Below are 27,043 nucleotides of genomic sequence, written 5' to 3'. Positions count from 1 at the left end.
AAATTATTACTAAAACTAATTATAAAAATCAGATAAATATTCATAGCATCAAAAGTATTACAGTACTACTATATTTTAAAGTGCTACTTTTGCAGAACTGAAACTTCATATACGTGAAAATAAAGGGGAGGGAGGTTAATTAAAGAATCAACGAGCATTGTCAGTTGGAGATAAAGATAACTGAATTAAAACGACAAGTACACAATACAATTGCAAAAATCAGCTGAAAGCATAACAAAGACAACAAACCACTAGCCCAAATTTATCACCAATATAAAAAGCCTCTTAACACAAAAAAGATTAGCATTGCAGAGGAGTTTGTTGATTTATTTACAGATACACTTTTGCTTCACATCACCAGAAAAATAGGGCCCTCTTTTTCACCACAAAGGAAAGCAGCAGCTCTGCAGAATACAGAAGAGAGGATGAAAACAAGGGTGAAACAAATTGATCCTCATAGCCAGAGACAAATGCAGAATTTAAACTTGACGCGTTCAACCTTTAAGGTTTTTTGCGTTGAATTCATTGTACTTTTGAAATTATCGGTTCAAATTTAATATTTATTGAATACTAGTGTTTTTTCACATACAATAACAATCCAGTGAAATCCCACAAGTGAGGTTTGGGGAGGGTAGTGTGTACTGTGTACGCAGACCTTACCCCTACCCTGGGAGGTAAAGAGGTTGTTTCCGAAAGGCTCTCGGCTCGAGAGGATGAATAGAAACAATCAAATATCAACAACAATAGCCCGAAAAATGATAACTACACTATAAGAACTAGAAAAAAAAATAGATGGAGGAAAGCAATAGCACTAGAAAAAGCAACAAGCAGTAACCACGACAAGATACTAGAAAATCGAAGCGGAAGATAATAGGAAATTGCCGTAATACTAGCAATCTAGGAACAAAGACAAGATACTAGTGTTTTTTCACATACATATATGAAATATTCAAGTTCCGTATTGAAAATAATGGATTCAGTTGAACCCATTGAACATAGGCATCAGCCTCTGAATATAGAAAAGAGCACAAGTGATAGCAGTACCTTTTGCTTTTCGTTTCGTTGATGCCTTTCGGTACTGTAAGATGTTCTAACAGGTGTGCCTAGCACATTTCCAGAGCCTCTGTTCCTTTCATTCCTTTCATTTCGCACTTTGTTAAAAACCTCAGAGTAGTTTTCTGCAGATTGGGGATCGTTCTCATTCCATTCGCCAAATTTTGGAACTACAGCTCCTCTATCAGGCTGCCAGAAGAAGGAGAAATCACAAGTAATGAGATGAATAATTGAATACTCCCTTGGTTCAATTTCAATGTCACACTAGACTTTTTAAGGTAAAAAATGTTTGCAGTATTACAACATACCCAGTATTATCCCACATTGTAGGGGCTAGGGAGAGTAGTGTGTACGCACACCTTACTTATACCTTGAGAAGATAGAGAGGCTGTTTCCAATAGACCCTCGGCTCAGGAAAGCATAAGCACCACATGTGATTGCAGTATTGTTTAAACTAATTGGTAACATGTGATCTAAGAGCCATATACCAAAAGTATCAAGAACATAACTTATATACATTGATAGTGTGAGGAAATATATCCTAACTTGTTGTAGCGGGTGATCTATCTTATTTTCCATATTACTAATCTCAAGAACGATTACCTGTAGTTATCTTTTAGTAACTCGTCAGCATATAATCAGTATATACAAGGTAATTAAACTCAAAGTATCAAATGCATTTCCTATCATGTCTAGAAATGACTAACATATCTTACTAATTAGCTTATCTCTATCAAATAGGATAAGTAGGGCATGCAATCACAAGTTGTAAGTATCTAATCTACGATATTATAGCCCGGTGGACTAAACTCTCACTATGCACGAGATCCAGGGAAGGGCCAGACCACAAGGGTCTATTGTATGCAGCCTTGCCCTGCATTTCTGCAAGAGGCTGTTTCCGCGGCATAAATCCGTTACCTCCTAGTCACATGACAACAACTTTACCAGTTACGCCACGACTCCCCTTCTTCGATATTATGAAAGATGAAATAGAATAGGAAGAAACATACACTTTCTTTCTTCATTTGATGCCTCCCCGGAGTAGCACGAGCACTTTCAAATGATCTTCCAGGAGTAGTACCATGGCTACTATCATATGAATTCTTCCCTTCCAAAACAGGCGAAGCAGCTACTCGTCCTGATATCTTTGCCTGCTGAGAATATGGATGAAATGGTGATTTAGCAATGTTGTGATCAGATCCTGCAGTTTGTCTAGCAGGTCGACCTGAGTTTGATCCACGACCCGCTCCATTACGTTGTTGAATATCACCATGTTCTTTACTCACTCGACGTTTGTTTGTTTGCTTAGCTGCTTCTAGCCCCATTGGTTCATCCCTTTGAGTTTTAGGAGCAAAATTGGGAAACATGTCTGCATTTTCTTGAGGGTCATTTGGATTTATCATCTTTCCGCCACGAGTTTTCCTTGCATTGTCAAAAAAGACAGTATAGGGAGTGTTGTCTTCACTTTCCCAATTGCCAAACTTTGGCACATTTGGACGCTGTAGTAACAATTAAAACGAAATTCAACAGTGTCAGTGTATTAATTTGCAGGTATGATCGAAGTCATTTTCCACCAAAAATATTGTCGTTGTTGTTAGGACTGAAAAAAATCAGGAGTCATGCGAAAACTAGTACAACAACACTTGAACGGCGATAAATCAAACAACAAAAGAGAAATATATCAAAAGAGACATAAACATTTAACGTGGTTCGGTCAATTGACCTACGTTTACAGGCGGAGATAAGCAATCCATTATATATAAAGAAATCATAAAATATCGGGAGAACAAAATACAAGTGTTACACTGATACTTGTCCCGCTAAACAAGACTCTCAAACCCCGTATGACTACATTGTGTATGTTGGTGAATGAGAAGGAAGTTAATTTATAGAAGTCTAAAATCTTCTCCTTAAAAAAAAAAAGGGACTAGCCAAACATAATAAATTTATAATTTCCTTCTAAAAGAAGAAAAATTCAATAATGGTAAATATGTTATCTATCTTTCGCGAGATAGTAAAATCAAATATAATAAAAAAATCAGGACAAACACCTATCAGTTGTTTATGATCAGGGATGTTTGATCAGGGTTTTTTGGTACGACGTAAGTCATTATTCCACTTCGCATAAATAACAAAAAAGAAATTGATTTCAACGACCTGGTTGTGTTGAAGATTTACGCTTAATATCTATTCAGGAATTTATTGAATCCGAGTTAAATGCTTAAATGATCATATATAATGCATAGTTGGTAAACAATTGGTATTAATCTAACAAATAATTTGAGTCAGCACCCAGGAACAAAATAAGAAGGTGGGTGCTTTGGTTAGAAGAGATCTTTTGATAGGACAGTCGCAGAATCGAATCCCTGAAAATATCTTTACCATTTTGATATTAATAATCCCCTCAGTACTTTTAATCCTCTCTTTTAATTTTATTTGCTTCATTTTAATTTTTCTCCTTTCTCTTTCTATTTTCTTCCCCAATATCCTGACCCATTCTTCTCCAAAAATGAATGGCCTTCTTCATTTTTTTTCTTTTCTTTTCTTTTTAGTGCCTTTGCTTTTTTTAATTTCTTTCCTCCAAACCCCATCAAACCTAAGCGGACGAAACTTCATCTTTTGTGATTGTAGGAAGAAATTCGTAATATGGTTTAAACTTTTTTGTAATTAATTAAAAATATTCAATTTATGTTCAATCTAAAGCTAATAGTTTTGCACTGATAGTTGATTCTGAAAATAAACGTAAAATAAGCAAAAATGATACTTGTTTACTTATTGTGTATTTAGAAAATGAAAATCGCGAGGGATAACCGTGAATAAATTAAGTTTTTTAACTATAATATAATATTAATTTTAGTATATTTGTTAAACATTTTTACCATCGCTGTAAGACTTAGTTGTGCACTTATATGTTGTGACCGTAACTTATGCTGCTCGGAGTTCGGACCCTCCTAAAATTTCTTCGGGGTGCGTGTTGGATCCTTCAAAAGTAGTGTAATTTTAAAGTATCCGACACGGGTGAGATAACATTTTGAAGAGTCCGTGCAACATAGATCGTAACAACCGTAGATAAAGAGGCGGAGCACCCACGACTACAAAATTCAACGACTACAAAATCCTGAATTTGACACTGTATGTAACTCATTTAAATCTCAGTTCAATAGTAAAAGAATTAATTTCTCTCACACTAGAAGTTCTTTACATTTCCTACTTAGAGTATATATAAATGTCTAAACAAGACCAAAATAAATTAAACATACTAACATAACATAACATATTGTATTATCCACAAATATAATGCTAAAAAAATGTAAAAGGAAAAGATCCCCACAACTCCAGAAGTTAAATCATGGACCACAGAATTAGAAAAAAAAAACAGATGAACACAATCACATCAAAAATAAAAGGAAAAACTTACTGCCATTGCTCTTGACCAAGCTTTTTGGAACAAACCTTCAGATTTCGCGAGAAAGAAGAAACTATGCAATAACTCAAAAGAGAGAGAGAGAGAAAGAGATAGACAAAGAGAAGAGACGGAGAAAGAAGGTGCAGAGGCAGAAGAATTTAAGAGAGAAATATATATAAATGTGAGGTTTATTTTAGCAACCATTGACTCTACTGCCATAGCTGGTAATAGTTGACTATTCGCCTCTCCTTTTATTCTTTGGTTTAAGTCTTCGCACGTCGTCTTTCTCAAAGTCTTCCTCAAATTTTACCCCATGCAACTTACACAGTACTGACAGCAGCGAAGAACTATATTTTAGTGAGTTTTATTGTATCCTCCTTATATATTTGCCGCTTACCCTTCGCCAAAAAATTATACTATACATATAAGATAAAATCCGGTTTATACACAACTCAAAAACATAGCTTAGTGGTCAGAAGGATTCAAAATTTTTGTTAGGTCGCTGGTTCAATTTTCACTTATTACCGTCTCTTTTGACTTTTTAACTTTTTCTTTTTTAAACATTCTTAGCGAAAATCATACCTCCAATGTTAGCCAAGTAGTTGAAAAAAGTAGTTCAAAATTGTTCTCTCCGCTAACGGTTGCTAAAGCTTGGATAGAAAAGGGCCAAAAGAGAAAATAAAAAAGACTTTGCTCGTTTCTTGGATTCTTCCTTTTAAAATAAAAATAAAAAAGAAAATTGTTGAAAATTAAAGCAAGCACAGCTCATAATATTTGACCAAACTATATTCCAATTTCCAAGTTCTTAGCAACGTTAGCATCACTCATAATGTAACTCTTTGTTCTTTAAACTGTTCTAAAAATGGCGCTTCAGAATAAAAGAAATCATGTACGCAGTACATATACTAGTATTATTACCAGACAAAAATCAAGCTTATCTTATGTTTGACTTGGTTTTTGTAAAGGTTATAATTTCAGTCGTTATTAGAATAAATTAATGGCGTTTATATCGTGAGGGTGGTAGGTCAGCCAGCTGACTAGTCTTCCTAATAAACAGTACTAACAGCTGAATATATAGAAGAATAGAATAGAAGAGGAATGAGATTACGATCAAATTAGCGTGGCTAAATATTAAATATTTAAGGTTCCTTCGCTTTTAACCAGATGTAGAAATTTATAGTAGCGGAATCAGAATTTTTATTAAGGGGATCCAAAGTAAACTTATGAAGTCAAAGAGTGTCGATATATATAGTGTATGTACATAAATTTTTTTTTATCTAATTACGGAGTGTAATTTTTCGAAATAGTGTCAGTTGACACCCCTTTATTATATGTAGCTACCGCCGCTAAACGTTTATACCCTTTAATGAAGAGACTTGTCAAACTCAAACCCGAATTAGTCAAGTAAACTTTCGGAAGGTTAAAAAAGAAAAAAGAAAAAAAAAGATCAAGTCAAGATCTTGCAAGGCTGGATCATAATGTCATGGGCGGCTTTCCAGCCATGCCCCATGATCCCTTGGACGCGCCCCGTGGCGTCCTGGCCAGCCTCCCAACGCCCGTCGCCACGGTCGGCCCCGTGGTCTCGGCAGCTCCAAGTGACAAGCGCGCATGTGCCTCTGTCGCCCCACCGATAGCCATCGCCAGCGCCCAGCCACAGGCAAAAGCCAACAGCGCCGCGCGCGCAGACAATGCCGCGCGCGCAGACCCTGATGCTAAAGACAAAGTTGCTGCCAACGGACTTGCTGCTGCTTTGTAGAAGACTAAGTCCTTTTCATTGTAAATATAGAGTAGTTTTGCTGCATTTTCTTTAAGTGTGATTTTCCAGCTTTCATAGGTCTAGTCATGTAACTTTGGTTTATTTTTTTTAAGCATTATTAAGGGGGACCAAGCAATCAAAACTTTCAAGCAAGCAAACAATTCTCTGTACTGGTGTCTCTCCCCCCCGACACCGTCTTGTTTTCTGTAATAGCTTTCATTCAATGCAATCAAGCTTTCTTTCATTCTCAATTCTCTTTTCTGCTCTCTTTTAATTGCTCATGACATTGGTTTTCCCGTACGACACTGACAATCTAGTCTAGCGTACGGAGGGGACCTCAGTTGGCGGACAGCAACCGTACTGACATCGGTTGCCTAGCCTTACGTCGCCCTTCCAAGGAACTTCAGGAAGGCGCCGCATAACAGTTGGTATCAGAGCCTAGGCTCGACATCGGACGAGGGATCACATTGCAATTACCACCATTTCTGACCATGGTGAATTATGGGGATCGCATCGCGACCCTTGAGGGAACGGTTGACGCATTACGGCCCATCGTGGAAATGGTGCCCGATCTAAAAACCAGCCTAGTGCAAAGGTTGGACGACCTGGACCGCAGACTCATCCAGGCCGAAGTTGACATAGAAAACATCAGCCGCGACTCTGAAGGAGACCGGCAAACAGCAGCCACAGAGGCAGCTGAAATTTTTGGTAAATTTGAGGTCCTCCAGCAGGAGCGTGCCGAGGATTTAGCCAACAGGGAACAAGAGGCAGACAGGGTGACTGCCATGCAACAAACCATTGACAACTTGACAGGCCAGCTCAATGTTGTCAATGCTGCTTTACAAGGCCTACTTCGAGGAGGCGGAAACCAATTTGGGGGTGGTGTGAACCTCGCCCCCATGGCACAAAAGCTGAAAATTCCTGAGCCAAAGCCATACAGTGGAGCTCGGAATGCCAAAGAAGTGGAAAATTTCATTTTCGACATCGAGCAATACTTCGATGCCGTGGGAAGCCTGGAAGAAGCTAAGAAGGTAGCAACTGCTGCCATGTATCTTCAGGGTGATGCCAAACTCTGGTGGCGGGTGAAGTACGAAGCCATCAAGGCAGGTGAAGATGCCCTCGACACATGGGCGGAACTGAAGGCAGCCATACGCCTACAGTTCTTCCCCGAAAATGTTGAGTACAATGCCAGGAGAAAGTTGCGGGAGCTCCGCCAGACCAAATCAGTGCGAGATTACGTGCGGGAATTCTCCGCGCTCATGCTGAACATCCGTGACATGGGGGACAAAGACAAACTCTTCACCTTCCTGGAAGGGTTGAAACCTTATGCCCGGATGGAGTTGCAGAGACAAAGGGTAGACACGTTGCCTAAGGCAATCCAAGCAGCAGAGTGCCTTGGGGATTACCAAGTGGAAGCCCGGAAGGATAGGCCTCAACAGCCTGTCCGAGGAGGATACAAAGGGGGCCAACCAAACACTAGTGGCCCTAGCAGAAGTGGAGGAGACCGGAGTGCACCCAAATCCAAGACTCCCTCTTCCGGCAGTACTAGTGCTGCATCTAACAACAATGATCGGGGGAGGAAGCCCCCCTCAGGATGTCGCCATTGCGGCGGACCACATTGGAATAATGAATGTCCACATGCACAGATGAATGCCCATCAAGCTTTTGAGGATGGGACGGATGACGACGCCGATGATGCGGACCAGACCGAGCCAGTAGGTGCATTCAATGCAATTGTTGGCTCCATTTCTGAGCCCTTAGCGGGTACCAGTGCCGGTATCCGCAAGAAGAAGGACCCCTGTCCAATTGCCAGGAAAGGAAATAAGAAGGCGAATTTGAGGACTCCTCCTCATCAAGAGAGGACCCTAATGTTCGTTGACATGAAGGTAAATGGCAAGCCCATTCGGGCAATGATAGACACAGGTGCCACCCACAACTACTTAGCCTCGACTCAGGTGGAGCGTCTTGGACTAGTCGTAGGAAAGGGCAAAGGTCGTGTGAAGGCTATCAACTCACCACCTCAACCAGTGGGTGGAATAGCCAAAGAAGTACCAGTGAAGCTTGGCCCTTATGAAGGAAAGTTCAACCTGCGCGTAGTGATCATAGATGACTTTGAGTTAATCGTGGGGTTGGAATTCCTGAGACAGACCAATACCATGCCCGCACCGTATGCAGACATGCTGCTGATGATGGGGGCAAATGGGGCCAAGCCCTGCATTATTCCGTGCATTCCCATGAAGATGGCAGCCGAGAACATCTCGGCCTTGCAGTTGAAGAAGGGGGTAAAAAGACATGAACCCACGTTCCTGGCTACCCTCTGCATGGAAGATATAGAACGCTCCTCGGGTCCCATTCCTGCACCCGTGAAGGAGTTACTTCTGGAATTTGAAGACATCATGCCACAAGACATGCCAAAGCGTCTTCCGCCTAGGCGAACTGTGGACCATGAGATTGAGTTGGTGCCGGGTGCGAAGCCACCTGCCCGGGCGCCATACAGAATGTCACAACCCGAACTCGCCGAGCTTCGGAGACAATTGACGGAAATGCTAGACACAGGGATCATTGTGCCCTCTAAGTCCCCATACGGGTCCCCTGTGCTATTCCAAAAGAAACATGATGGTAGTTTGCGACTCTGCGTGGATTACCGGGCTCTAAACAAAATCACCGTGAAAAACAAGTACCCTATTCCGCTAATGGCAGACTTGTTTGATAGACTGGGTGGTGCGACGGTATTCACCAAAATAGACCTGAGGACAGGTTATTGGCAAGTTCGGATTGCCGATGGTGATGAGCACGAGACGACCTGTGTGACAAGATATGGGTCGTACGACTTCCTGGTTATGCCCTTTGGCTTGACTAACGCGCCAGCCACATTTTGCACCTTGATGAACCAAGTCTTCCGAGAATACATTGACGAATTCGTCGTGGTTTATTTGGATGACATTGTGGTATATAGCCAGACACTAGAAGAACACCTGGAGCATTTGCGGAAGGTCCTAGCCCGATTGCGGGAGCACGAACTATATGCGAAGCTATCCAAGTGCTCCTTTGCTCAGAAACAAATTGACTTCCTCGGACATGTCATCGAGGAAGGGAGGATCAAGATGGACCAGCAGAAGATTCAGGCCATTACAGAATGGCCGCCTCCTAAGGATATACATGCCTTGAGGTCGTTCCTTGGCCTATGCAACTTCTATCGGCGGTTTGTGAAAAGTTACTCCCTCATTGCAGTGCCGCTGACAGAACTTCTCAAGAAGGCCACCCCGTGGGATTGGGGCCCCAAGCGGGCAAAGGCCTTCGACGCATTGAAGATGGCTATGTCCAGTAGCCCAGTCTTGGCCCTCCCTGACTTGGCCAAGCCATTCGAAGTGCAAACGGATGCCTCCGACTATGCACTTGGTGGAGTATTGCTACAAGAAGGGCATCCCGTAGCGTACGAGAGCCGGAAACTGAAGGATGCAGAGCGACGCTATGCCGCCCATGAGAAAGAATTATTGGCTGTCGTTCATTGCTTACGCCTTTGGAGGCATTATCTACTGGGAGCCCCATTCGTGGTCAAGACAGACAATACAGCCGTTAGCCATTTCATGACCCAGCCAAAGCTGAATGGACGACAGGCTAGGTGGCAGGAACTCCTAGCGGAATTTCACTTCAACCTGGAGTACCGAAGTGGAAAGACCAATCATGTTGCTGATGCACTCAGTCGGAGAGCTGATCTAGCATCGATGTGTGTTCGCGCCGCCCTAAAGGGAAGCGAAGTAACCACCACCATAAAAGACCAGATACAGGATCTTCTCATCAAGGATCCTGCTGCACAGTATTTGGTTGATTTGGTAGGACAGGGCAAGACTCGCCAGTTCTACACCGAAGATGGGTTCCTGAAGGTGAAAGGGAACCGACTTTATGTTCCTAAAGGAGGAGATCTGCGACGGACTCTTCTTGCAGAATGCCACAATACTTTGTGGGCCGGTCATCCCGGCGAGGAACGCACCATGGCATTGCTTCGCCGTGCATATTATTGGCCTCAAATGGTCGATGACGTCGCTCAGTATGTGAAGACTTGTCTAGTATGCCAGAAAGATAAGTCAGACCGCTTGACGCAGGCAGGGCTCTTGGAACCACTAGCTGTACCAAAAAGACCTTGGGAAAGCGTTTCCCTGGACTTCATCACCGGATTGCCCAAGGTCGGAGATCTCACAACTATCTTGGTTGTGGTGGATCGGTTTTCCAAGTATGCTACCTTTATAGCAGCCCCACAATATATATCAGCAGAAGATACAGCTCGACTATTCTTCTCTCATGTCGTCAAGTATTGGGGCTTACCTAAAGACATTGTTAGTGATCGCGACTCACGCTTCACTAGCAATTTTTGGACCCAACTCTTTAAGTGCCTCGGGTCAAAATTGAGTCATAGCTCAAGTTTTCATCCGCAATCTGATGGCCAGACGGAGCGATTCAATGGCATGCTAGAGGAATATCTCCGGCACTTTGTGACCGGATCGCAGAAGAATTGGGTGAAGCTTCTGGATGCTGCTCAACTGTGTTTCAATTCACAAAAGAGCTCAAGTACCAACAAAAGCGCTTTTGAAATTGTTACCGGACAGCAACCGCTACTCCCACACACAGTGAACGCACCAAACATGTCAAAATCTCCTCGGGCTGCCAGCTTCTCAAAAGAATGGAAGCAAAATTTGGAGATAGTGCGGAGCTATCTTGTCAAAGCCCAAAAGCGGATGAAGAGGCATGCTGATCAGAATCGCCGCTTTGTGGAATACCAGGTGGGAGACAAAGTGATGGTCAAAATCCCAAAGCGGTACTTGTTTGCAGGGGTCCATGACCCTCGCCTATTGCAAAAATATATTGGACCCTTGTCCATTGAAAGGCGCATTGGGAAAGTTGCATACCGGGTGGATACCCCAGCTTGGTGGAAAATCCATCCTGTTTTCCATGTCAGTCTCCTGAAACCTTTTCGGGAAGATGTGGAGGATCCTTCACGAAGCCAACTCACAATACCAAGTATTCGAGGCCCCAATTCAACCGGAAAAAGGCGTGCTGAAGCTATTCTTGATGATCGAGTGATTCACGCCTCAAGAAAAGATCACCAGGAGTTCTTGGTGAAATGGCAGGGATGTGATGCAGAGGAGAATACTTGGGAGAGGGGAACAAACCTCAAAGCCTACAAGAGCCTGATTGATGATTACCTTGCAAGGAAGGCGCCGAGGACGTCGCCAACTCAGGTGGGGGAGAATGTCATGGGCGGCTTTCCAGCCATGCCCCATGATCCCTTGGACGCGCCCCGTGGCGTCCTGGCCAGCCTCCCAACGCCCGTCGCCACGGTCGGCCCCGTGGTCTCGGCAGCTCCAAGTGACAAGCGCGCATGTGCCTCTGTCGCCCCACCGATAGCCATCGCCAGCGCCCAGCCACAGGCAAAAGCCAACAGCGCCGCGCGCGCAGACAATGCCGCGCGCGCAGACCCTGATGCTAAAGACAAAGTTGCTGCCAACGGACTTGCTGCTGCTTTGTAGAAGACTAAGTCCTTTTCATTGTAAATATAGAGTAGTTTTGCTGCATTTTCTTTAAGTGTGATTTTCCAGCTTTCATAGGTCTAGTCATGTAACTTTGGTTTATTTTTTTTAAGCATTATTAAGGGGGACCAAGCAATCAAAACTTTCAAGCAAGCAAACAATTCTCTGTACTGGTGTCTCTCCCCCCGACACCGTCTTGTTTTCTGTAATAGCTTTCATTCAATGCAATCAAGCTTTCTTTCATTCTCAATTCTCTTTTCTGCTCTCTTTCAATTGCTCATGACATTGGTTTTCCCGTACGGCACTGACAATCTAGTCTAGCGTACGGAGGGGACCTCAGTTGGCGGACAGCAACCGTACTGACATCGGTTGCCTAGCCTTACGTCGCCCTTCCAAGGAACTTCAGGAAGGCGCCGCGTAACAGTACTCGTGAACATCTTTGTTTGTTTGTCGTTGGAACATTAAATGTTCTGTATGTGTGAGTCACCATCTCCCCAAGTTGTCTAATAGCTTTGGCCAAAAATTGAGTTGTTTGGCCAAGCTTTTAGAAGGAAAAAAAATAATTTTGAAGCGAAGCAAAAGAAAATTTTGAGAAGTAGAAAAATATAGCTTTTTTCTAAAAGTATTTTTGAGAAAAATATATTTATAAGCGGTTTTCAAAAGCTTGGCCATACACTAATTACTGCTCAAAAGTGTTTTTCAAATTAATTAGCCAAACACAAACCGATTTTCACCAAAAGTACTTTTTTAAAAAAAACTTTTAAAAAAGTTACTTCTTAAAATAAGTAGATTTTAGAATCTTGGCCAAATCAGGCTATAATAATCTATTACTACCCCATGAAATATTTGCAATTTGCCATTCTATTTTTTCCACCTCCTACACGCTCGGGCGGAACATATAAGAAGGATATTTTGCTTTTCGAAAAATAGAAGCTAATTTAAACCTTCTTTAAATAAGTCAAAGATATTATTCAAATATTCTGCTCTTCTTTCAGGCTACGGTGAGTGGTTTTTGCCTACAGAAATCGTAAGTCGTATATTGACAGTGTAATTAAATGGTTTCTTTTCGCAATTAATCAGTATAATTTAAACTGTTGTAAAGGTGTCTTGTCTTATTTTGTTAGAGTATTAATTCCTTTTATTATTGATAATTATTATTATAGTATATTAGTTACCTTTAAGATGACTTAATAGTGTAAAAACATTACTACTTCTATAGAAGTTAAAGTAGTAATTGAAATATTTTACCATCTACGTAAATCTTGATGGAAAAGTTATTCGATACATGTGCTAGTGAAATATAACAAATATAAAGTGAAATAATCAAGGTGCGCACAAGTTAGCTCGGACATTACTGTCGTAAAAGAAATAGAGTAATAAAATAAAGCCGCAATGGTATATGATTTATGTTCATTCCACTTAAGGATTTCATGTATCCATGAACACAGAAATACATATGATTTATAATACTACTTGACAATATATATATATATTTTTAAAAAGGTCTGTAAAACTAATCAACTAACCAACTGAACTAAGCACGATGAGGAGCGGAGGTAGTGTAGTAGCTACGCGTTCGGACGAACCCAGTAGCTTTTGCTTAAATCTAGTATTTGTATTAGAAATCCATTAAATATGTAAAAATATTTAATTGTGAGCCTAGTAACAACAATGAGGTTCAGTGATAAGATCAGAACCCATAACTTTCAAATTTTGGCTCCGACTCTGATGAGTTCTAACATTATGGGAACCTAACTCCATTTACCCAACAATAATCATAAATCATGTGTTTCTTTCTGAAATTCCTCATAAGCTGCAATTGTTGAGGGTCTATTTTTGGCCTATTCCAGGGATTCAGAACTGGAGACAATGTGCAATTATTGCCTGTTTGGTAAGGGCAACCAGAAATATTGAAGTCTTGATAGTAAGCAATAAATGGTGCTTTATTCCAATCAATAGTTCCAGCCCAAATCACACTGTTTGAATTCCATAGGCTTGCTTCTATCCACATTGGTTTTGATGGGAGGTTTACTCCTCTCATTGTGTTGTTCTTGAATGACCTAATTGGTATGTTGTCTACAAACCACCTAAAAAAACCAAGGACAACAAGTGCATGTAAATGTTATAAGAGTTTTAACTTCTATGTACCAACAATTTAAAAAAAATATGTGAAGAATTAGCTTAAATAACCGCCCAATTAATCGCTTAAATTAAAAAAGTGGGCAAATATATAATATGTGTATAACCATACAATTAATGTATAATTTATGTATACTAGATAGAATAAGTAAACAATGAATCCAGTCAGGTAAGAGCTTAACAAAAAAGAGAGAGCGAGACATGTAAATGTTATTAACCTTGGTTTTAACCTCTGTGCAGTAGCGGAGCCATGATGTTTAAAAAAAATAAAAATAAAATAAACATACAAAAAAGCCAAAGAGATTCAACATTTTATATATATATACATAATTTGTTTTACCTTATATACACTGTGTAATTTGTTGGTGAAGGGGGTTCGAATGAACTACTTCCGTCCCCTAGCTCCAACACTACCTCTATGCACCAACATTTTTTTTTTTTTTTGAAGAACTTACGTGAAGTCTCCCGAGAAATATTAAAAAAGGGAAAGGATGTGTATATATATATATATATATATATATATATATATATATATATATATATATATATATATATATATACAAAAAATATTAACCAGCTAGGTACGAGTTTAAGAAAAAAGAGACATGCCCATATGTCGAGTAGGTAGCGCAACACGTCTTCCTGTCACTAGTTTAAGTTTTATACACAATGGGTATAAAAGATAATAAACACAACTAGATCGCTTATAAAGTAAGAGTAATTAAGATGAATCTTTATAATAAGCATAATTTGAAAATTAGATAATAAAATATTGATTAATTTTCAATAATTAAATTACAATAGTTGTGTAAATTTTTTTACGCTGTGAATATATATAAAAAATCTTACACTATATGGTGGGGACCATAGAGAATTTGATAAGTATGATAATCTTAAGAAGGATCAAAGGGAAGTTGGTAGACTTCCTCTCTGCCACCCATATCGTTAGTAAACAAATTTGTCTGCAATTTCCCTTCTGTCCCTATAAATTCGAAATCGATTTCGTCGTGATTCCCTTGAAATTGATTTTCTGAAATTAGCTGCAATATATATACATAAAAAACCATCCACCTTTCAGTTAAGGGTTATATTCATTAATTCATATACAGTACTTGTTAATATATACACAAGAAAAAAGAATTACATAAAAACTTGTGATAACTCCATAGGTCTTCTTGTCTGGTATTTTCATCCTCATTGTAACTAATCCAGATTCATATTGTAATTTGGACTGGAATCCAGCTCCTGCATACATAATTAACCATTTCATAAAAGTCATAAATAAATGTCACTATATATTTATTAAAAGTAAAATAAATGTAGGTTAATGATTTGATGATATTTATATGGCTTAGTATGATATTTTAAAATATCATAGAATCCAATAAAAAATTAGATAGTAATCTTAATTAAACCAACAGAAAAAATAATTAAAAAAGATAATTTTGAGCTACCTGAGGATGTGTCCAAAAGAAGTTGAACTTCAGTATCTTGATTAAAGAAAGTTATATGGTTTTGACCCCATAAGGGATTATAATTTTGGTAAAAGTCAACCAAAGCATAAGTTGGTGACAGAGTAATAAAAATCAAAAGACAAATAATTACAATATTCAACCCAAAAGAAGCCATTGGGAGAGAAATACAACTTGTCATCAAAGTAATCACAAATTTACTGACTTTTAATTAAGTTTATTCTCTGTGTTCACTACTAGTAATATTTATAATGCCAATACTTAATGTTTTAACTTACTGGTAAGTTATTTTATGGTAATACTATCTGTGTAAATTTATTGTTTGGGTTATTTTTGCCGTACGTAAATCAACAGACTGTTTGATTTTTTTCTACATTTTTTCCTTTATTGGATGTATATGATAAGGGATTGTCATAAATTTATTGCCTAGTTGAACGTATGATTATAGATGGTGATAAGTTCCATATATCGTCACAATGGAGACTTGCTTACGTAAATACCATTTTAGCTCACTTATATATAGTAAAAGTTAATTAAAATACCTTTAACCTGTAACAATTAAATATGAGTACATATATGAAGTACTTATTAATTTCTTTCTTTGATTTTTCATTCGGTGTTCGATATTTATTTTGGAAGCCAAACTAGTCTGGATCACCTGGCCTCTAGTGTTGGGATATACTATTAACCGTGCGATTTAGATATAGTATTGTATTTTATTCTTTGTGAAATAATTGTTTATTTGATTTATTTGATTCAATAAAGTATCATTTTAAATAGATCATTTGTTACATGTGTGTCCTTTAGTTATGTAGTAGACAATTTAGTGTATGGAGTCTTAGCTCATGCACAATAGATTAAATTATCGGTTCTCATAATTAATAAACAATGTTCACAATCGAAGATATTGTTGGGCAAGATATCTTGATGATTGTAGCACAAGATTAAAGTATAACTTATCTTGATTATGGGAGTGATTTTGCTCCAACTTCTTGTGCTAGTATACTTAGTGTATATTGAACGGACCAAGTAGAGAAAAGATGTTTTGTACTGAATATATATGAAATATTTTCTCTAATTCATTAAATGAGCTTATACTCCTAATCTTGATATAGTTATTATGATTAATATGATTTGTTTATTGTTTTGATTTATCAAAAGGTACAATTCTATTCAGAGTTAGTGTATGCCTAATAAATTGGACAATAACGAATAGCATTTGTGAAATAATAATTAGTTGATAGAATCCGTGACTCGGTTTTGAGTTTGATGATACCCAAAGATGTAAACTTATAAGTTTTCATATGAAAATTCGGTCGGTGAATTTTGTATCTGTCACATGAAATAGTTTAAGAGGAATTATAAAGGATTTAATTAGTTGATTAAATTAAATTATTAGTTATTTAATTTAATTAACTGATATTTATAATCTTAACATGGAGAGTTAAAATAAGTGTTAGTAAATTTTTGAAATTCATATTGAGGAGTTCAATTGCAATTTTTTTGTGAAATAAACTGTAATTAATTATAGTAGGATTTAATTCATCCCAATTTTCGAATTAATACTATAATTGGTACCCTCTTATTGTTTCTGTGGTCCCTGCTATACCTAGCAAAAACCTGGACAGACTTGGGTAAAAAGTTATCCTTTTGAGTTAGAGTAGGATTCTACTTGCACTAGTAGAATCCTACACGTTTTTGAGCCCCTATTATGGCTTAATTTCGGGTCTATTAAAGGAAGACTGGTTTCACCTAACAACTCACTCTTCAGAGTTGTATTATTTGTCCATACAAATAATTTCGTCCAAGGTCTTACAAGGAGCATAGCGGAAGACTGCAGCCCTGGTTTCTTGTTCTGTGGAGGACCTGTGTAACGTTTTTGAGAGGTTAGTATTTCTAATCTCCGTAATTATATCATTGTCTAGTTTACATGTTTGTGATACATGTATTGTATGCTTGCTTCCGCTGCGCATGTTCTAACAATTGGTATCAGACGCCGTCTTACATCTAACTAGATAATGTAATAGAACATAAATAGAGTAACATTAAAGCGTGTTGTTAAATTATACATGTTTGGTGTGGTTATTCTATGAAAACAATGATAGTTTTTTTTATAAAAATGTGACTGTTTTGAGTACTATTTTAGTTCTGAAATCATGGATTAACATACATAAGTATGATACATGATATGAACGAGTCAAAATAAACAGAACCCTAAAAAAATGCCAAAAAACAGATTTTGTAAATATTTCATGAATTTGGAATTCTAAAATTCTGCCGAACTCCGATTGACCTCAAATTTATTAGGTTCATCTAAAATGACCCAGTGAGCAATACACATGAGTTTTGCTCATGATGTACATCATTTTTAGGGCATTCAGGGTCATTTAGATGAGTTTTTGGCCTTTTTATTTTTTATTTTTTGGAATTTGTTTTAATAATTTTTTTAAGAAAACAACGGTGGTAGGGTTCAATCCCCAGAGTTTCCAATCATGTTTTACAGTAATACAATGAATTTATATATTGACACAGGTCTTCTTCCACATCGAATAAATTCATTATAGATGATTACTGTAGTTTTTCCTCTAGTTATTTGATAACTTGTATTAACTCTCCAACCGAGTTACATGTTGATTCAATGAAACTAGGGTTTATAAAAGTGATATTTACCTATCTTAAATTGACAGTTTATACTCCATCTTAGTTGGTCCTGTTTTAATTTATGGGGTAAATATCTTACATAACTCATATATTTTACAAGAATAGTTAAGTTTCCCTAACGAATCTAATTGTTCAATGAGCATGGTTATATGTGTAATGTTCTATTTGAATTTTATTATTCTAATAGCATTACTAATGGTCTAATTAATGTGAATATCTCTCAGATTAACCATGTCTTCATTCAACTCACTTACCTCAATTTTGAACCAAAACAAGTTAGAAGGACCGAATTATGTTGACTAAAAAAGGAACCTTGATATTGTCAATTGCTGAAGGTTACAAATTCGTAATCACCGAGGGGTGCCCAGAAAAACCTGATGAAGATGCTACTGATGATCAGGTTAAGACCTATGACAAATGGGTTAAGGTTGATGAGATGGCGCGATGTTACATTCTTGACTCTATGGTGAATGTTTTGCAACATCAACATCAGTCTATGGGGTCTGCTTATGACATGCTCGAAAGTCTCAAAGAGATGTCCAGTGAGAAAAATCGCGCGGCTAAGCAGACAACCATGAAAACCCTTTTGAATATCAAGATGGTTGAAGGATCATCGGTTAGGGACCATGTTTATAAAATGATGGGTCTTCTGAATGAACTTTAGGTCCGTGGAGCTGTGATTGACAAGGAATCTCAAGTTGAGATGGTTCTGAAGACTCTGCCTGACAGTTTTCAACAATTTCGCTTGAACTATAATATGAACAAAATGGATTTGTCACTAGAAAATTGTTGAATGAGCTGCAAGCAGTAGAATCTATTATCAAACAGCAAGATCTAGTTGTGGCACTGAATGTTGAAAAAGCTTTGGTTTCTAAGTCAAAAGGCGCTAAGAAAAAGAAGAAGGCTCACAAGGTTTTGGCACCTGGAGATGCGGCTACTGGTGTGGAAAATCCCAAAGGAAGGTGCTATCATTGCAAGCAACCTCGGCATCACAAAAAGTAATGCCTTGCCTATCTAGCAAAGTTGAATAAGCAAGGTAATTCAAATTTAAATATTGTTGAAACTTGTTTAGCGACTGTCTCTACCATATTTTGGTGTGTAGATTCAGGAGCCACTAATTATATCTGCACTACTTTGCAGGAATTTCAGGAAATGCAGCGGCTAAGTGAGAATAAAATTTGCGTTTTTCAAGTCAATGGCGAGCCAGCGCCAACTTTAGCATTAGGAGATATTAGAGTTTCGTTTAGTAGTGATAGAATCTTAGTTTTGAAAGATGTACTCTATGTACCTTCTATTAGAAGAATTTTGATTTCTGTTTCGAAAATAATGGATGTTGGTTATAATGGTTATTTTGCTAATAACTATGTTGTTGTTAAGTTTAATAAACGTTTTATCTACACTGCTAGTAGAGTCCATGACCTTTTTATTCTTGATATATCTCCTCGTGTGCTACAACCAAAAGAATTAAATAACATTAATCTGCCACATAAAAGAAAACGTGTTTCTGAATTGACAACTCCTATCTGAATATTCTCAAGGATCATGATGTCATATATGCGAGACTGAATTCACTATGTTAGGGTTCACTACGTTTATCTTACATGATCTGTCGATTTGTCTGTATCCTCTTGTCTAGCCATAACTAGGCTCTTCCTGAATTAACTACTAACTACTCGTTTGTCCATTCTCATATCTATATTCCGCGTAATCTCTCTTGGGATATGTCCTTTGTCTTAAATTACCTCTCGCACTGACTCTTGATGAATCAAGCATCCATTTGCACTTATTTATCAATAACATCCTGGCCGAGAAATAGTAAAGTCTTGTTTATGGGTGTATTGTGCACCATACTTATAAGCAGGAGGCTACATGGCATTTAGGACTGTCGCTCTTTCTTCTTACTCTAGATCGTGTGGTAGAGTTCAGTTGTAAGAATTCAAACTCCTAAATTATGTTTTATTCGTAATACAAAGATACCTACATCCAGAAAGACAGTTGGTAAGAGATTGAATGTGGCTATGGAAGAGTAGAGTCAGAGGAACATGATTTTGCATCATGCTTATGATGAGTAAATGTAAGGTCTTCAGTAGATTATGTGTGTACTAAGACGTGTAAGCTTCTTGATAAGGAGCCCAAAGGCATGAATATTTATCCACCCATATGGTTTAAAAAGCAACGAGAGAATCAGAAGGTAGATACAAGTTTCAACAAGTAAAAGAAGCAAGGTGAAGAAGGGTACGAGGTACCCAGTTAGTGAAGATTATCAGTTTTTACAATTCAGGCAGAGAAATATAAGTATTTTGAGTTACTTTCAACAGAAATAGAGGTATGTACAATTGGCCACACCCATCTCAGTTATGCCCTATGGGAGCTAACATATATAGTTTAAGAGAAGGATGGGATATCAGGATCCAGTTGGGGTTAGAGTAACCCAAAATGGTTGATGGGTTGTTAGCGTTAGCTGACATTTCTAAAGGATATTGCAAACATGGTAATATTTCTCATTGTGAGACACCTAGATGGTGCACTCTAGAATAGTACTATTAGATATGAATACTAGAATTTTCAAAAAATTCAGAAGATAGAATCTAAGAAAGGATAAATATTTACCTTCGTATGGCTCCCGTCCCTAGTAAAGAGATAATGTTAGGCGACCCGAAGAGTAAGTGGATGGAGCAAGGAGAGTTAAAAGCGAAAGAATATTTTGTTGAAGTTTTCGGAATAAAGTGATAGACAGAAATATTAGCAGGAGAATAAGAAGAGAGTAAATGCAGCATTATGAGTAAGATGTGATAGATGAGTGATAACGGTAGATCAAAATATGACAGGATGACAGAGCCAATGGTCAAGTGAAGGGATAGATAAGAGGATACATGCCTTGAAACAATAAAAGAGTATAAGCCATAAGTTCATGTCCTCATTGTGACTCCAACATGATTTAAGGCTAAGTTAGACCCCCCAGAGTAATAAAAATCAGTATGGGCTAGTGAACAAGATAAACTGAACATGAATTAGGGACTGAAGGATTTGATAACTGAAGGATTTGATAATAGTCGGCATCATGAGAATTTCAGAGATCGCATTCAAGTAATAATAGAATGGATAACAAAATAACAACCTTTAAAGGTCATTCAGGAAGACACTATGAACAAAGTTAAGCTTAAGGAACTAAGTGTGCCATTTACACTAGGTGTCACCCTTGTGCGTAAGAAATTCAGTTATCCTTGGTACAGAAGGGTTACCGCAAGGCGAGTAAGAGTCGGTGAAGATGTGAAAAAATGCCACAGATGAAGAGGTAAAATATTTATAGGTAAATCTTCATATCATTAAATGTTAGTACTCCACTAAAGGGAGAAAGATGGTGTGATATGGTATTAAGTCGGATTTAAGTGATTCTGGTAAATATAGAATGGTAAAATAAGAATGCGATATAAAGGCAAAAAGAATGAGATTGTATTTACTCAGATACTACAGATATATTACAACTCCATAACAATATGTAAGCACGGCGCCGGGGAGAGGAAGTAAGGGTTCCCGCCCGAGATGTTAATTGGTAAATAAGTGTGAATGAACACTTGATACATAAGGAGCAAATGCGAGAGGTAATTTAAGACAAAGAAAATAACCCAAGAGAGATTACGTGAAATATAGATATGAGAATGGACCAATGAGTAGTTAGTAGTTAATTCAGGAATAGTATAGTTATGGCTAGACTAGAGGATACAGATAAATCAAAAGATCAGGCAAGATAAACGTTGTGAACCCCAACTTAGGGAATTCAGTCTCCCAGATATGATGACATCGTGATCCTTGAGAAATATTTAGATAGGGGTTGGGGTAGTTAAAGGTACCGTATAAGTGTTACAGAAATAAAAGAGAGTGTCATTAGAGAGAGAAGCAAAATTTCAGTTCAGAAGCAACCCTACAAGCACAAGGGCATAAAGGTAAGTAACTAGGGATAATTATAGAAGAGCAAGAACATCAAAAATTTCGTCAAGTATATGATGTAATAAGCCCACAGCTTTACAAAAGTCAGAGGGTCTCCCCTAAGTACTATAAAGAAAGACTAGCTAAGGAAATAAGGAAGAAGGCTTCAACCTAAGCATAATAATTTGAAGAAGAAATTGTCCTGTAATAATAGTTTCACTATAATATTGTATACACTCCATAAGAAAGTTGCACTTATTGTCACACCCCTTTTCTACCCCCAAAAAGATAATGTGTGTTGATTGTGGGTTAAAGAGTTTCTTCAATTAAAGTGACAAACTTGAGTAGGGATTATTTTATTGTTCAAAGTCGCCACTTGGAATTGATTTTTTTTTTTGGTGTTCCAAGTCACCTTTTATTTGAATCCCTAGTCAAAGGAAGGTTTGACTCTATTATTATTGGTCTGCGAAAATAAAGTTCAGGTAAGGAATTTTGTTGACCGGGTAGAAGGTGTAAGGCATTCCCCGAGTCCCGTGGTTCTAGCACGGTCGCTTTATTGACTTAAAACTTGGCTTGAATTAATTTCGGACAAACTGTGATTTATAAGATTTTCATGTTTTACCTATCCGCTTTTAATACTTGCTTTATTAGAATTGATAAAGAATAACAAGATATCGTAACCACACTACGCAAGCGAATGCGTAGTCATGACAAGGATTATTAGCACACTATGACTTTTGGGAAAATTACTACATTTGAGAAAATTAATTTTTTTTTAAAATTTATTAAAAGTTAACTATCGCGCTATGCAAGTGAATCATCGATTTTAGCAAAGAATTAACTAAAACTAATGGTTATATATGAGGTTATTGAACTAATTTATTGAATGTTAAACTTCACGCTACGCAAGCGATTCCGTGAAGTTAAAAACACGCCTACTAATTGCCTAGCGTTTAAATTAATTCATTTGTTAAAACTATTTATTTAATAAAGAAACTCAGTGTTTAAAAGACTGAGTCAAAACTTGTTTACTACTTTAAACTTGACAAATTCAAATTTTTCAGTAGCCTTGATGTTAAAAAGAATGGCCAGCAAATTTAAAACAAAGGTAATAGTGGCCTAAAATATTCTTAAAATTAATGTAAACCCAACTAGGACATGTAGCTAAAAATAATGCCTTAATGAACATGGACTTCTAGACATATAACTGAGAAACAAACATATGCATCAAGCTCAACCAAACAGAAGTTCAAAATAGCAATAATACATTTAAGAAATTCTTTCACTGGTTCTCTCCTCTCTCCCGCACACTCATCACATACTATTCCCCAACTTCATTTCAACTTAACCAAGAAGAGAAGTATTACTATCAGTTATTTTTAGCACTAAGAGAAAAATTAAAATAACAAAACCACAAATACATAAAACCAAGGCAAAAGGAAACTAAACTCTACATAATAATTCTAAAAGATATTTCATTCCTTAACTAGATACACTTAACATAATGTTATTTGAGCTACACAGGTAAAGAAAAATGAAAGTTCAACCAAATATTACAGATGTACATGCTGAAATATGACTATATGAATAACATGCTAAACATTCATTTATTCCAGTAAAGCACATCAAGCGTATTCATAGAGCTGAAAAAGAGCCATATCCTCATCCATTGAATATAAAAATCTGCATTGCAAATTTTAAGAAAATACCTGGATTGCAGAAAATAAATACAGCAGTGAAGAAATAGAGCTCAGCAGGAAAAAAAAAAACAGCAGCAAACACAAGCAGAAAACAACAACAGTTTTGTTTTTAAACAGCCCGAAAACCTTAGAAAAAACCCAGAACCAACTCTAAAGAAGACTTATACTTTTCTAAAAGTTTGCACTCTAAAATTTACTCACAAAGCTCACCATTTCAGCTTACTAAAGGGTGCTTTAGTTGCTGAAATTTTACTCTCCAAGTTGTATTTTTAGGGTGTAAAGACTGCCCAACAAATGTGTGATCCAGTCCTCAAGTGAGGAAATAGCAGCCCCTTAAATAGGCAAATAAAGTCCCTTTTATGGGACAGATCTTGGTTCACCACAAATCTGTCCAAAAGACTGACTTTGTGTGCTAAACACTGTTCAAGATCTGTCCAAAGATGAAAAGACAGCCTGAAAATCTGCTGTATCAGAAGCAAGGAAAAAAATATTATTTCAGCCACCCTACTAGTAAAAGTAGGCTACTATTACCCTATTTTGTGATAAAATAAACTAAACTTTAGATTTTAACTATCAACAACAAACTACTTGCTCAACACAAATCAAACTTGAACAACTATGAACTGACAAAGCATAAACGAGACTAAAAACGTAATTGAACTAAGTATTCAAACCAACTTGATTGGAATGAATTCGATTTGTGCAAACTAATTACTAAACAAACAATTAAATTCACAAACTAATGCTCAAAACAGAACGAGCATCGTTAATAATTGGACAATGACTAACAACAACTAAATAATCGACTAACTACGTGAATGATTTAACTAATACACTAAAGATCATGTTTAAATCAATAACAAATCTAACAAACTACTAAACTAATTAGAGATAACTAATTAAATAAATCTAACTTAAAACTCTAATTAACAAAAAACAACCAAAACGGAAAAATCAAAAATCAGAAACTAATCTACTAATATAAAAAATCAGAAATTAATTAAAGATATGACGATTATACCTAACAAGTATGCTTGAAACTGTTCGAGCCACGAGAAGATGCCGGAGATGCTAAAAGGTGACTGCCCGACTCCAAAACGCACGTTTATTTCAGGTAGATGCTAGAACGAAATGAGTTTCAGCATCTCGCCAAAATAAACGAGTGTCTTTGAGTCGAAAAATAGCTAAGATAGGGGTTCGGGGCATTTTGGCGGTGGTGAGGCAGTGGAGCCGCGGTGGCAGTGAGGAGCGGGCCGGCGGCGACGGGGATTTTGGGGGTGAAATGGGTAGGAAAAGATAGGTCTTGTGGAGCTCTATCCATTCATCTATGTATTGTAGGATGGTGTTGGCCGGAGCTTCAAGAATTTGGACCAAAAAAGTGGCGGCTAAAGTTTCCTAGATTTAAAATTCAAGGAGTTTGAGGGGTGTTTGAAGGAATTGGTTTGGAGATATGGGAAGAGGAGGTTGTGGAGATTACATGGTGTTAATTTGGAGGTGTTTGGAGGTGGTCCGCCGCCGGTGGGTGATTTCCGGCGGCGGCGGAGAGAAGAGAGAGAGAGAGAAGAGAGAAAGAGTTATGGGGGAAATGAGGGAATTTTTCAAATTTTTAAGGCTTTAAATACCTCTTGAGAGATCAAATATGGACCATTAGATCAAGGGGTGATCAATGGGTGAGATTTGATCTTGGGTCACTTAATGAAACGACGTAGTTTTGAGGCAAAACTACGTCATTTCAGACCCTTTCAAGGGCAGCCCCTTATCTTGCACTTTTGGACACTTTCTCTTTCAAATTTGGCCCAATTTCTTTCTTAATCCTACTTATTAAACTAAATTTACACAAACAAATAAAGTAATTAAGTAACTTATTCAAATAATCAATTAACTAGATTAATTCACCAATTGAATAGTTAGTTAATTCCTAAAATGCACAAATAAAGAAAGAACTATTTTTTGGTATTTTTATGATAGGAAATATGCAATCAGAGACACAAAAATTGGGAAAAATAATTAAAGCAATAAAACACTAATGACTTTAGGAGGTGTTAAAACAATACAAAAATTAGGTATTCACAGCTGCCCCTCTTTGCTCGAGAACATGAAGAGTTTTCGTACAAAGAAAAGTGAATGCCATGGCTAATTTTTGCTCACATATCACTCCAATGAAAGCATTTTTTTTAAAATGGTGACCGATTCGAGGTTGCCTACATATCCTTATTTAGAGGAATAAGGTCAGTGTAGTTCTGGGAAAATTTGATAGCTGGGACTACCAGACACTAGATTTAAGACTGTTGTTGCTGCTATTGTTTTTGTTACTGTTACTTGTTGATTACATCAAAAGGAAAAGAGAAATAACTACATATGTCTGCAAACTAAGAGTTACAAAATTCCAAATCTATGTGTCTTGTGGAGTCAAATATTGATTCTTGACCTGCTCGCTTGTGTTGACCTTATATTGGATCTTGATGCTCTTTGAGGAAAAGATCATGGCTCATTCTCGATTGCTTGCTTTCCAGATCAGAATTAGAGAAAATGAAACTCGAGAAGCTGGGCTACTGACACATTATCCTTGCTAACTCCAACTATCTTGTGACCGAAAAACTTTTTTATTCTGATGAGAAAGCTGAAACTGCAAGCTTTAATCGTCACTTTTGCTATGCGGCAGGGCCTGCAAAGCCATCAAAGACGAACAAAACGAACAAAATTTTTTTGCCCCTGTTTGGCACTAGGAAAATTTTGCGAGTTAGAGAAAGCTAAAGTATCTAATTTGTTGAAATGAAGATAACAAGAGTAGTATAAACTAACTATGTGAGGATATGCAACCACGAGGGGAAGTAACTTATGTTACCAAAGAAAATGAAATTAGAGGATGGTACCCTGTATTACTGAAAGGGAATGTAACCGGGGGTTGGTACCCTGTATTACCGAAAGAAAATGTAACCAGGGGTTGGTACCCTGTATTATCGAAAGGAATGTAACCAGGGGTTGGTACCCTGTATTACCGAAAGGAGTGTAACCAGGGGTTGGTACCCTGTATTACAGAAAGGAGTGTAACCAGGGGTTGGCACCCTGTATTACTGAAACGAGTGTAACCAGGGGTTGGCACCCTGTATTACTGAAATAAATGTAACCAGGGGTTGGCACCCTGTATTACTGAGAAGGAATGTAACCAGGGGTTGGTACCCTGTATTACCGAAAGGAGTATAACCAGGGGTTGGTACCCTGTATTACATAAAGGAGTGTAACCAGGGGTAGGCACCCTGTAGTACTGAAAGGAGTGTAACCAGGGGTTGGTACCCTGTATTACTTAAAGGAGTGTAACAGAGGCTGGCAACCTGTATTACTGAAAGAAGTTAACCAAGGGGTGGCACCCTGTATTACTGAGAAGGAATGTAACCAGGGGTTGG

At 37.8% G+C, this 27,043-nt stretch overlaps 1 protein-coding gene across 1 annotated transcript; it reads right to left on the bottom strand.

Moving 5' to 3' along the window:
- Positions 1-164: 164 nt before the first annotated feature.
- On the bottom strand, positions 165-4,727 carry LOC107790422 (RPM1-interacting protein 4). Its single transcript, XM_016612352.1, has 4 exons — positions 4,472-4,727; positions 2,064-2,552; positions 1,045-1,242; positions 165-404 (listed from the first exon to the last, which is right to left on the bottom strand). Exons 1-4 carry the CDS (start codon positions 4,676-4,678, stop codon positions 381-383), a joined length of 918 nt encoding a protein of 305 aa, XP_016467838.1. The 5' UTR covers positions 4,679-4,727; the 3' UTR covers positions 165-380.
- Between the last annotated feature and the right edge of the window lie 22,316 nt (positions 4,728-27,043).

The sequence above is a fragment of the Nicotiana tabacum genome, chromosome 22 (assembly GCF_000715075.1).
Source record: "Nicotiana tabacum cultivar K326 chromosome 22, ASM71507v2, whole genome shotgun sequence".
In the NCBI taxonomy this organism is placed as follows: Eukaryota; Viridiplantae; Streptophyta; class Magnoliopsida; order Solanales; family Solanaceae; genus Nicotiana; species Nicotiana tabacum.
This window is presented reverse-complemented; position numbering and strand designations above follow the sequence as displayed.